This window comes from Coenobita brevimanus, chromosome 13, assembly GCF_032717465.1.
Source record: "Coenobita brevimanus isolate Jiangsu-jjx chromosome 13, ASM3271746v2, whole genome shotgun sequence".
Lineage (NCBI taxonomy): Eukaryota > Metazoa > Arthropoda > Malacostraca > Decapoda > Coenobitidae > Coenobita > Coenobita brevimanus.
In genome coordinates, this window is record NC_136966.1 from 40,140,350 (window position 1) to 40,153,998 (window position 13,649).

Sequence of the window (13,649 nt, forward strand, 5' to 3'; positions counted from 1 at the left end):
GGCCACCTCGATGAATAACCGCCTCCTCTCGGACTCTGACAGTAAAAAGGATTTCCTGAAGCACTTCCAGTACACTGTTCCTGAAGTCTTGCACTGAACTTAGTCAATCGCACACGGAAGTCCATTCTCTTTACAGTGCGCGCTCTTGTCTAACTAATGCTCCATTGTAACTTCCTAAGTGTTGCACTCTGCACTTTAACTTTTCCCATTCTTCTAATAATTTTCCAAAGCCAAAACAAACAAGTCTATTTACGTTAAATTTTGTTCCAAATGAGTCTTTTCTCTCACAACTGTAAATCCTTAACACAACACACTGTTTTTTTCACTGCACAACACTCCAAATTCCCGTGTGATCTAGTGGAGAAGTTCTTGCTCTTTATTCACTGTCAAGAGTCCGACAGTAACACTGGCAGGTGACCTAGGGGTGCGTCGCTGGGTCGTGGTGATGGCGTACCCACTGCAGGCGACTCTGAAGACAGCCGCAAACTCACGTCGAGTGGTGACTCCACCGTGGCTGATGTGTTGGGCTGTGGCTCGGAGCATGAGGGCCTGTCTTGGGGAGGCAACGGAGTGGAGCCAGGGCTGGGCACAGCAGGGGCCACGGGCCTGAAAAAACTGTCAATCGTTGATTGATGCAATGACTGACGATTCTGATGATTGATGATGTGCTGCCTGAAAGCACACACTTCCTCCACAAGTCCCAAGGGCCCCATCTCCCTGTCGCAGTCCGGGTGTTCCAGGTAGTCTAGGACGAACTCTAGATGTTCCCGGAGTGCACTCAGCTTGGGGATGGCTGGAGTAGTGTCCTGCTCAGAGGAGTCCGCATCATCGTCGCCTTCCTCGTTGGAATCTTCAAGTTCGGTACTGACACCTGCAACTGAAGACGCGATCTCAATATCAGACAATGTCTGATACCCAGGATCGCCCTCGTCGTCATCCAACCACTCACGAACATCGTCCACATCAACATCGTCTCCGTGCGTACGTAGCCGTGCATGGATGTCATCCATGTCAAACCCTAGAAAATCGTACTGCACATCCGTTCCGAGAAGCAGACGAGACCAACCATTTTCCAGAGTCTTCACAGGGACTTCCTTCCATGCACTAGCCCAGTTGTACAGCTAAGACTTGATGTTGTAGCGGCGAAGGTTTTCCAAAGTCCACTTGCCTCGTGTGTCCCGTCCCTCCCTGCGCTCGTCCTCGTCCTCGAGAACATCCATCACCTCGTCCAGGAACTTCCGTCAGTATAGGCGCTTTGTTGCCACGATCACTCCTTGGTCCATTGGTTGGATGAGAGCAGCCGTATTAGGTGGCAGAAACATGCACCTAATCCGGCCATTCTCAGCAACCAAGTCCTTGTCGCACGGGTGGGCAGGTGCATTGTTGAGGAGAAGGAGGGCTTTTACCTGGTCGCGCGGGATTCCCAGTGTCTTCGTCTGGTAATTGATGACCTCCTTGACGAAGTGGCGGTGGAACCAGTCTTTGAAGATCACAGCTGTAAACCATGCCTTCGAAGAATGGTACCAGACGACAGGAAGGACTTCCATCACCCCACGAAGACACCGAGGCTGCTTTGCGTGGCCAACAACAACAGGCTTAAGCCGGTGCATGCCGTTAGCACTGGCACAACACAAAGCAGATATCCGTTCCTTGGAAAGCTTGCGGCCAGGTACACGCTTCTCCATCTCCTCAGCTAGAGTGTTCGTTGGCAGCGAGCGACAGAATAGACCAGTTTCGTCTGCGTTGTAGACTTGACCGAGAGTGAGGCCCTCCCTGTCGATCAAGCCCTTCACCTTGTGCCGAAACTCGTCAACTCCATCCTCGTTAGAGTCCAAAGCTTCGCCATGAGGTTTACGGTTGGTAAGGCCATGCCGTAACTTGAACGAAAAGAGCCAACCCTCGGATGCCTTGAAGTCTAGGGTGTCATGAAGCCTGGCGAACTTCTCAGCAGCAGCCTTCAGCTCCGTTCCACGTACCATCACACCAGCAGCACATTGCTGTCGATACCAAATCAACGTGGAGCGGTCGATTTCTGCAAACTTGGGGGTAAACATCACCTTCCTCTCCACATTGCGTTTGCTTCTCGATGAGAAGTCAGCCATGTACTGCATGAGTTTGTCTCGGGATCTCTTAATATTGAACAAAGTGGATTGGGCCAGGTTAAACTTGCGGAGAATGCAGGAAGAAGACCACCCCGCATCTACTTTCTTCAATATCTCCTGTTTCTTCTCGAGAGTCAACACCACTCTCTTCCTTTTCTCAGGTTGCGGGGCCATTCTCACACACACTAAGAGGAGGCCCGAGAGCAGCAGGAGTGCCAGCAACAGGTAAGGCACCACCACAAAAGCGATCATGTAAGCAGCCATAACGACGAGCATGCACTCGCGGCGAGAGACAGGCAGAAAGTGGGGAGGATGCAGCGGCGCTCTATCGGACGTTGGAAGAATGACGCGCCACAACAATGCTCTCCCGCGCCGTGCGCGGCAAGTTCAAATTATGGGTGGGAATTTTTTTTTTTTTTTTTTTTTTTTTTTTTTTGGGGGGGGGGGGGGGGGTTTCCGGGCCATTTTGGGAATATTGGATCCCGGAACGATTATGGCCGGTTAGTGGGGATGTTCGGATATTTGGTGTCCGGATAATAGAGTGATTACTATGATTTCTGTGTTTTTTAATATGTTGTGGGGGGAGGTCCTAAGTCAATTTGCGGTAGCTGTAGAAATACTGTATCACCATATCCCCCCTAACGATGGCCAAACCCCAGTTTCATGATGGGTTTTGATTTTTTTACCAATTCTGATGATATTTTAGATTAAAATTGTGTGTTTAGGTTTATTTATAAACTACTTTTAGACTTACATAAATGTGTTTTAGTCACAGGTGGGGTGAAAGTTATCATTTTGGGGTACAGTTTACTAAGCTTGATTTTTTTCCAGAGTTATATTTGATGATTTTCAGATTTTATTTGTGGTTTTAGTGAGTTATTTACAAGTGTTAGGCTTAAGTTAGCTTTGTTTTACAGCTGTTAGGCCATTTAGATGGGCTTTCAACTTGTTTTTGGGCTAATTTGGGTGGGTTTTTGGCTTAGTTATGGGGGGAAACCCAAGGCTGAAAAAAAGCATCCCATTATATGTTAAATCTACCCCGATATACGATACCTGCCTAACGATGGGTTTTTACCTAACCAATTGCATCATTAAACCGAGGTATACCTGTAGTTGATGAAAACAAATCCACTGTTGTCTTACCAGTTTTTTGTGGTCAGCAGATTTTTAGAATATCCACAACTTACCAATACAGACTTTTCGTCTTCTTATTATCTCTGAATCTATTACTGATGTGTAAATTAATGTGGAGGTATATACACTTATCTTGAATATAGCTCTCCTGCCCCACAAATTGGATACAAAAACTTAATTCTCTGTTCAGCATAGGTCAGATTGTTCAGGTGCCCTCTCTGTATGTGTATGACTGTGATGGGGTGTGAGTGCGACGGAGTGTATGATGAAGTACGAATGTTGTGAAGCGTGAGTATGGTGAAGTGTGTGTTGAAATGTATATGGTGGAGCGTGTTGAAGTGTAAGTGTGCTGAAGTGTCTGTAGTGAAGTATGAGTGTGCTGAAATGTGTGTGCGAACATGTGTGTGTGGTGGAGTGTGAGTGCACTGAAGCATGAGTGTGGTGAAGTATGAGTGGGGTGAAGTATGAGTGTGATGAAGTGTGACTATGCTGGTGTGTGTGGTGGAGTGTGTTGAAGTGTGAGTTTGCTGAAGTGCATGTAGTGAAGTGTGAGTGTGCTGAAATGTGTATGGAGCATGAGTTGGTGGAGTGAGAGTGTACTGAAGTATGAGGTATGAGTGTAGGGCAAAGTCACTATGCGTGTGGTGGAGTGTGAGTGTGATGATGTGTGAATGTGGTGAGATTACCCATGTGATTAATTTATCTGTTATTTATTTATTTATTTATTTTTTCGATGCAAGGAAAAAGGAACCAAAAGCCAGGAGCCTGCAAACTGTTCTTTCTAGGAAAAAAAACAAAAACAATACAACAGAGAGCCAATTTCAAGATCTGCTCATTTCGAGATGCCTGAACACACTGCTTTTGAAAGAATGGAGATCATAGGATGAAGGAAATACAGACAGAGGGAGACAGTTTCAGAGTAGATCTGTTGTATAAATGATGGACTGGGAGTAATAGTTAACTACTGCATTAGAGAGTTGGACAGAAAAGGAATGAGAGTTTGTTGCTAGCACCCGTCCTTGAGATGGAGGGATGCAAGCAGACAGTTCAGAGGAGCAGCGACCATTGTAGTAGCAATAGAAAAGAGATAAAGATGCAACAGTGCGACAAAGAGACAGAGGTTGAAGAGAAGCAGTAAGAGGAGAGTTAATGAGACAAAAAGCCTTTGACTCCATCTTGTTGAGAAGAGCTGTATGTGGGGAGCCACCCTACACATGAGAGTGGTACTCAACCCAGGGGCAAATAAAACCCATGTATAAAGTCAACAACTGTGCAGGGGTAAAGAATGTATCGAGTCACCTTAGCAGACCTAATCCCTTGGAAGCAGACTTTACAAGAGATGTAATATGATCTTTCCAAGATAAGTCCCGAGTGAATGAAACCCCAAGCATGTTCAAGGATGATACAGGATTGAGCTGGATATTATTAAACATTAGTGGGCACCCTGTGTGAGTTTTGGTCAGGTTGATAGGTGTAAGAACTGAGTCTTTGATGCATTAAAAGCAACAAGATTACTTTTACCCCGGTCAGAGATACAAGCCAAGTCAGAGATTAGGTGTGCCACAGCCTCATCCTTTGTTTGTTGAAGTGACTGTTGAGATGCACGTTGCAAGAACCGAATGGAAGGGTGAAGGGTGAAATCATCAGCGTTGGAGTGGATAGGACTAGATGTACAGCTTAGGTCACTGATGAATAAAAGGAAGAGAGTTGGTGATAGGACAGAGCCCGGAGGAACACTACTGTTAACAGATCTGAGAGAAGAATGATGGCTGTCAACAACACCAGCTACAGAACGACCAAACAGGAAGCTAGAGATGAAGGCACAGATAGAAGGATAGAAACTGTAAGAGGGCAGTTTGGAAATTAAAGATTTATGCCAGACTCGATCGGAAGCCTTTGAGATGTCAAGTGCAATGGGAAAGCTTTCTTCAAAGTCCTGAAAGGAGGATGACCAGGAGTCCGAAAGGTAGGTGAGAAGATCGCCAGTGAAGCGTCCCTGACAGAACCCATACTGATGCTCAGAAAGAAGATTGCGACAGAAAAGATGCTTTAAAATTTTTCTGTCGTCCCTGACAGAAACCATACTGATGCTCAGAAAGAAGGTTGTGATAGAAAAGAGGCTTTAAAATTTTTCTGTTAAGAATAGACTCAAAAACTTTTGAGACAAAGGATGTTAGGGCAATTGGGCGATAGTTAGAGGGTTGGGAATGGTCACCCTTCTTTGGGAATGACTAAATGAAAGCAAACTTTCAGCAAGAAGGAAAGGTACAAGTTGACAGACAAAGACGAAAGAATTTACTTAGGGAGGGTGTTAGCACAGAAGCACAGTTCTTGAGGACAACAAAAGCGACCCCATCAGGCCCATATGCCTTGTCAGTATTGAAGCCAGTGATGGCAGAAAATATATCAGCTGAAAGAACTTTAATGTAAGCCATGAGGTAGTCAGAGCCAAGGGAAGTGATGGAAGAACAGCACTGGAATCATCTAAGGTGGAATTGAAGGAGAAAGTCTGAGCAAAGAGACCTGCTTTATCAGTTGAAGAAATTGTTACAGAGCCATCAGAACAGAAAACAGGAGGGAAGGATGATGAGGGAAAGTTGTTAGAAAGGTTTTTGGCAAGGTGGCAGAAGGAGCGGTAAGAATTTGAGTGGGAGAGCTGAGTGCATTTAGTACGTATGAAATTAGTTTTAGCAGAGGGAAGAACAGACTTAGCACGATTCAGGGCAGAAACATAAAACGATAAGCTTTAGGGGTGAGTTGGCTCTGGTACCTTTTATAGGCCTTCTCCTTGTTGTGAACAGCATTAGAAAAAGCATGATTATGGCTTTTTTGCATTAGTCAAAGGATATGAGAAAGGAATGTGTGCTTCCATATAACCTCCATAATGCACTAGGCATACTCAGATGGCTCTTGACCTTGGAAGCAATAAAATGAGAATTACCTGCCTTGTTAGCTTCTAACATCATTATGTGATGTATGATTCAACCCAAAATAGAAAGGAACATGCAGAAATTTACCACAAAGAAATATGATACTAAAAGAAAGAAAAATGCTAAAATACTGTAAATAGACAGTTCAACAAACTAATGATAAATTCCATAAAGTATATTGGCAGGTGACAAAAGAAGACCCAAAACAATAACAAGCAGGAATGTAACTCAAACATATAAACCCTGTAATACCAATATGCAGAAAAACATGAGAGTTAAAGACATAACTGAGGACATTAATGGTAAATGAAATTACTGTACACCAAAATAACAAAACAACACAAAGACAATTACCTGAATGAGCTGCTTGAACTCTGTCGAGGAAGGCAAGCAACTGCGTGTCTGAGAGGGAGGCCACTGTTACTTTGGCTATGTCAGCCTCCACTGGCACTTGCAAGTTGGAATTTGGTCTTATGTACTCCTCAGTGATATCCATGGCCCTGGCATTGCACACAGCTAAGTGATGCTCCAGGCGGTGCTCATAACAAGAACTGTAATGACCAAGTAAAACAGTAAGTACAGAATGCCTTAGTTACAGTAATTCCTCATTTAATATGCTTTCACTTAACATGCTTTTAAACCATACCTCTCTTAGCTAACACAGGAACACTCCTCACACCATAGGCCATCATTCATCATGAGGCAGTCAGGATGTGCAGTGAAAGATGATGATCAGGACTGAAACAACCAATAGTAGCATAGGTCTTTCCGTAAAACTGCTTATGAACTTCATGATTTAATACATACCATAGTAACTGTACTGACACACTCAACTGCAACACAAAATAAATTCTGATAATTATATGCAGCCTTGAATATGATTTGTTGTTACTTGAGAATGTTTCTTGAATTCAATTCTAACATGATTTTTACTTATCACAGTAATTTTAAGAATCCCTCAGTAGTGTTAGGTGAAGAATTACTGTATGTCATTTTTTTTTTACTTCTCTTTTTTTTTTGCTAGTACACCCACAGTAATACAAAAAGAAAATGCTTATCATATTTCCATTGCTTCCTATAAAATTAAACTGCTAGATCACCAAGATTTAATGTACCAGATTTATGGAAAACATCACTGACATCTAATGAGAAATTACTGAAACTCTTGCCAACAAATTTAATGTTCATACCAGGTGAATGAACTGAAGACTTCAACCTTTTATGAATTCTTAACAATTGAATAAACAGTATCTCTAACAATGACTGAGCCGGGAAAGTTAATAACAAGTATATAAAACTAAAGGTTTCAATCTCCTCTGAATTTTGAACAGTTCAATAAACAAAACCTGCAACATACAGATGACTCCTCTGTATATACTGATTAAGTGATAACCTAGGATTCCATGCACCTGGAAGCCATGCAAAATGATACCTTCGACCTATTACAGAACAAACTCTCAAATTCAAAATGCTTAGGTGCGAAGGCTTTATGGATAATGGAACAGGTATTTCAGAAAGTAGAATCACAATGATAACTATGAAAAAAACAAGTAAAACATCACTCATAGTACCATGAACAGTAATTACAGAAATGTACCTTGTATTTATAATATATAATTATGTTACTATACATTTCACACACACACACACACACACACACACACACACACACACACACACACACAAACATCTTCAAATATACACTGATTGTATGAGGAGTGATACTAATGACCCAATCACATGAAGAAATATTTTGGATAGTAAAGTCTTCTGGAAATCAAATTTTCAGATTAGGGAGTTTTTATTTAACAAAATTGTGGGGGACAGGGCAACATGGAGGCGATCTGTTTGTGGCCACCCCTCACTGGATTAAGGCATCTGGCAACAGAATAGAAATACAGTCTGCACTTGTATATCATGGGAATACTGTCCCAGGAAGCTCCCATTTTATGAGAATTCCGCATTATAGGGCCATATGTTTACTTGTTCAAGAGTTTCATGGTACCTAAGCCAGCCCCAAGTTCACCTTTTGAGAAAATTTTCAGTTTTTTTCCCAAGGAAATTTACCTACCCATTACAGAATATATTACATACAAACACCGGAGGATTCCTCACCTTGAATGGAAGAGGTTGTGGGTTTGCTGGGGGGAGGTGGATAGGGTTCCGAGGCCAGGGCAGGACTCCTACTGGTCCCCAGCAGGAGGCCGTCCTCCCAATATTTAAGGAGTCGACTGGCACACCCTCCCTCTCCTCCCTGTTGCAGTACATCAGCAGAAACTTCTCCATCATTACAAGAGCAGGGTCAGACACGCGTATCCTCCTGTCCATCGGTGAGGCTCCATATGCCCGAGCTGTCTTCAGAATGGCTTCCTTCTTGCCGAGAATCGTACAAATGGTGGAATCATTAACTTGGTAAAACTTCGCAATGTCACAGTTCTACTGTCCTCTCTCCTTCCTCTTGATGACATCCACCTTCTGCTCTTCAGTCAGAGACTTCCTACATTTGGCATGGTCACGGTGCAACGGCATGGTTGGACTGGGTTGGGGGGGGGGGGATCACACAGAGCACGTGCACAGGCCAGAATGCAGGAAGGGGGAGGCACAAATGGGTCAGGAATGCTCAGTGGACTGTGACAACACCCAGCACAGACATGTGACAGCAATATGTCATAGGCTGATGCAATCCGCACTGTCTATCATTTGCCTCGTTCTTTGAATTAAAATGGTAATTTTATGCTGCGAGCTGCGTTCTGTCTATCATTGGCCGTGCAGTATGACTCTGAAACATAAACTGGGGCCTACTGCCACATTATGTCCATTGTCCCTGCGAACTCAGGTCCTGAAAAAAATTATCAGCTTCCTCGAACAGCATTAAATCAATTTTTCCCGCAGTATGACATTTTTTGGACACAAAATGGCACCTCCTGTTTTATGAGGGGTTCGAGCACTCTGATCGTGCGTTATGCAAGCACTAATTGTATTTGTTAACCAACCCTCTGGTCTGATCACAACATGCCTACTGAAAATCACTTATGGTCCCGTCCAACTAGACTGCAGATATGCTTCCTACTGGCATGGACTACTATACAGAGGTAAAACAGAATAAAAACAGCAACAGTAATGAGGTTTAAAGTATTAAAAAAAAAAGGGGGGGAGAGCTCACCATGACCAACCTAAATTTCCCTATTGAAAACTCTCTGTGATACAAACTAGACTACAGATATGCTTCCTAGGTGCAAAGCCTACAGTACTGAGGTAAAGCAGATATAAAACAGTGAAGTTACAGAGGTTTAAAGCAGTAAAAGATTAGAAAAAAAAAAAAAAAGTGTGGGGACTTACAATAGCCTGGGACCCTTCTCCTCTTAGAGAAATGGGCACCACTGTGCCTATAGCATGCTTTTCTATGCATTTGTTGGTCCTGCTACTGCTTATGATAATCTTGCACTGAGATTCCACGCACAGTGCACACACACATACAGAGAGATCACTATATTTTGAAAACCTGATGCACTACATCTCTATCTATCTACTGTATCTACTGCCAGCCACAACAATCTCTTAAGGGGTGGCCATTTGACTTTGAGTTATTTGCTTTATGGGAAGGGGCACTAACCCTCCACCAACCCACTTGCTGACATGTTGGGAGCAAGTATGGTTTGATTATATGGTTACCACAAATGATTTCTTGGCTTACAGGAAACCATTTGGCTTGTCACTCAATGTAATGCCACACGTAAGGAAAAGCAACAAGGAGTGACAGGAAAGATGGGAGAAATAGGAAGAGAGGAGGGCAGGCACAGAAAAAGAAGGATAAAGGCTAATGAAGAAGTAGGCAGCACTACATCAAGTGAGCGGATGATGGTTGCCACCACCTACCACTATGCTCTACATATTACTGTACTGTATATTCATGTTACCTCTGAATGAACTTATTCAAATTAAGAGAGGGCACTGGTACTGAAGAAGCTTGACACCATTTTCACTTACTCCCTCAATATTATGAGTTCTTTTATACAGTACTTAATTTTTCCTACTGCCAGATTATTTTATTCACCTATGGAGAAACGTATGGTGGTGGACGTATGAAACAGAATAGGATATTCATTAACTTAAGTGTTGTCCCCTGATGCAGAACCCAGGGAAAGTTCTCCTACAGCTTGGATAAATCCAATGCAGGTGTCTGTAGCTGCCAGAAGGGGATCTGTTTACATCTAAATTTAGAGAACACTGACCATCTTACCATGTATGTGAGTGCTTTCACTTGATGCCAGCTCTTCTTGTGTTGCAATTCTAAGCCATTTCCCTGCTCAGTCTTCTAACTGGTAGGTCTCCAAGCAGTTAAAATGACAGAATCAGTAAAACAGTAAGGGCCAATCATAATATACTGTACTACCACCTTTACAAGTTGTTGCTGTTGCATCTGATTCTGTGATGCCATCCAATACGTACAGTACAGACATACACAGTGTTATGATCCAGTATTCCCTCGTGGTAAACAGCACCTCACCAGGGTCAGACCAGGGTCCTTCCCACAGTGAGATGCAAGCAGGTATGAGCAGGCTTGCCTCCCTGGTGAATGCCTCATCTGCTCTACCCAGAATGAGTGTCACCACATGTAAGTTCCTTGTCTGCACCAGCTTTGACATGAGGAGCCCAAGACTAGAGTTACAGTACATTTAAAAACAGATGACTAACCTATTCACTTTTGTGGCATTAAAAAAAAAAAAAAAAAAAAAAAAAAATCAGTTGCTTCTTGGGAATTCCCGTTATAATACCAGTATAGTATGAGCATGGCCAAGCTGTCACTCTGAGTGGAGAGTTCTTTCTATCTTCAACAGATACAGTAATCCAAATGGGGGTGACCACAGAAAAACTATTTCCATGTTGCCCTGTCTTCCACAATTAGGAACCTCTCTCACTCATAAACATCTCCACCCTGTCCCTCCAGTACCTCATCTTCAGTCTTCCTCTTTACCTCTCTTCCTCCACACAATATACACTCTCATAGTCAATCTCTCACTTTACATTCACTCTACATGGCCAAATAATCTTGGGGTACTCCTCCTAACACTTCCCAGCATCCACATCAACACCACAATGCTACCAAACATCCCCACTTGACTTTGTCTATCCAGATATGTCCACCTGCTCCTCTCAATACAGGAAATAACTCACTGACCAATGTGATACTCGCTATGCTGGTTAGGTAATAGAAGAGGCTGCTGGGTGGCTCTTAATCCTTTCAGCCAAACGAGTTTCCTTTAAGCTGAAAAGCTGTCTGGAGGTAGCTTCAGTAAATTTTAAAAGCTAATGAGTTATCAAAGTAAAGGAAGTGTGGCCATGTGCAATCTGCCACAAGGATGCGGGAAGTAACTCCACCTTGTGCAATGTTTATGATAAGTGGGTGCAGAGATCATTTCGTTTCCTTTCGTTTCGTTTTTAAAGGCTCCAACATGGTTGCATGTGTCGGCCTTGGTCACCTAATGGCGGCTCTCCACGCTGCACGATCCATTGCAGCCTCCCTGTTCAGTCCCTTAACCCTAAGGTCACACCTAATGACCTCGTCCCATGTCTTTCTCGGTCTACCCTTCATAACCCCACCCCCAATATTAACACTTCTCACCTTCCTCACCCAATTATCATCCCCCATCCTCTCCACATGTCCAAACCACCTCAATCTACCTCTCCTCATCACAACACCAATACACTCCAGTCCCAACCTACCTCTCAACTCTTCCATTGTAAACCCAGCCCCTCCAGGCCTTGGACACAGGGACGCACTGCACATCCACCTAATCATTGTCATTTCTGTACGTCTGAGCCGGCGAATGTCTTCCTCCTTCACTGCCCAGGTCTCACTGCCATACAGCATTACACTCCTAACACATGCTGCATACAAAGACCCCTTAGCACGTAGGGAGAGCCCTCTCAATGTCAGGAGAGGCAAGAGCTCCCTGAACTTCTTCCGACCACTTCTCACCCTAGCCACAGAGCTAGCTCCAGCCCCACCTCCAGCACACAACATGTCTCCCAAATAACAAAACTCTTCCACACACTCAGGAGATTCACCAGCAAGTTCAATCCTTTCACGTCTGACGATCTCCACCTGCTCACCCAGGCACGCCGTACACATAAAATCAGCATTATCTCGCAGTCTACCTCTGATACCACTACATCTCTTATGCACCCATTTATCACACACACCGCACAAGATGGAATTACTTCCCACGCCCTTGTGGCAAACTGCACATGCCCACTCTCCCTCGTCTTTGACAGTACCGCCACCAACCCTTGATATCATCACTTTTGTTTTATCTGCATTTACCCTTAAACCCTTTTGCCCCATACCATCTCTCCACTTCCTAAACCTTTCCTCCGCCTCCCTTTCATTCTCTGCAATCAACACCAAATCATCAGCATACAACAACTCCCACGGGAGTCCGTTTCTAAAGTCACGTGAAAGGGCTTCAAGTACCATGATAAACAACATGGGACTCAAGACTGACCCTGATGCACACCAACATTCACGGAAAACTCATCACTCAAATCTCCATTCACTCTCACCTGGGTGTGAGCACCCACATACATGGCCATAACCACCCTAACCAGCCACTCCTCCAAGCCAAGCTTTCTCAATGCCCACTTCACCACCTCTCTAGGGACTCTGTCAAAGGCCTTTTCCAAATCAACAAAAACAAAATAAAGATCCCTTCTCCTACCAATATATTTTTCCTGAAGCTGTCGAACAATGAATATGGCATCAGTGGTCCCCCTACCTGGCATAAACCCAAACTGCATCTCATCAATATTCACTCTTTCTCTAATCATACCTTCTAAAACTCTCTCCATTACCTTCATTATCTGATCTAAAAGCTTTATACCTCTATAATTTCCTCTTTCCAGGGCATCACCCTTCCCTTTATACACATTTACAATTACACTCTTCAGCCAATCATCTGGGACAACACACTCATAAATAATCCTATTTATCAGGTCAGTGACTAAACTCACCCCTATATCACGTGAGGCCTTCAACATTTCGGCAGTCAACCCATACACACCTGCTGCCTTCCCCACCCTCATCCTGCCTATTGCCTCACTCACAGTAGCAGTATCAATCAAAGGCCAAGGGCCAGACACTGGATCTGCTGGCTCCAAACCTTCCCTGTCCCAGTCAAACTCCTCATTCAACAACCGGTTATAATGCTCTCTCCATGCATCTTTAATATCCTCACTGTTCACCACTACCCTTCCTTCATCATTCTTCACACACTGCTCACCTATGATATCCTGATTATCCCTCTTCACCTGACCTGCCACCCTAAATATATTTTTCCTTTCCCCATGATTTAGGTTATCAAGTAATTGTCTCTGTGAATCAGACTTTGCCCTGTATACCTCTCTCCTAGCCCTACGCTTGGCAGCCAAATATTCCTCTTTGCTACCACCCTTCTTCCATTCCCGGAAAAGCCTTCTTTTCTCC

At 43.8% G+C, this 13,649-nt stretch overlaps 1 protein-coding gene across 1 annotated transcript in view; it reads right to left on the minus strand.

Moving 5' to 3' along the window:
• LOC145414186 (tRNA:m(4)X modification enzyme TRM13 homolog) overlaps positions 1-13,649 on the minus strand; it is a 382,509-nt gene that overhangs the window by 300,616 nt on the left and 68,244 nt on the right. Inside the window, exon 4 of the mRNA XM_080283763.1 lies at positions 6,521-6,717. Within this exon, the coding sequence (XP_080139889.1) occupies positions 6,521-6,717 (197 nt within the window). The remainder of the gene's footprint in view (positions 1-6,520; positions 6,718-13,649) is intronic.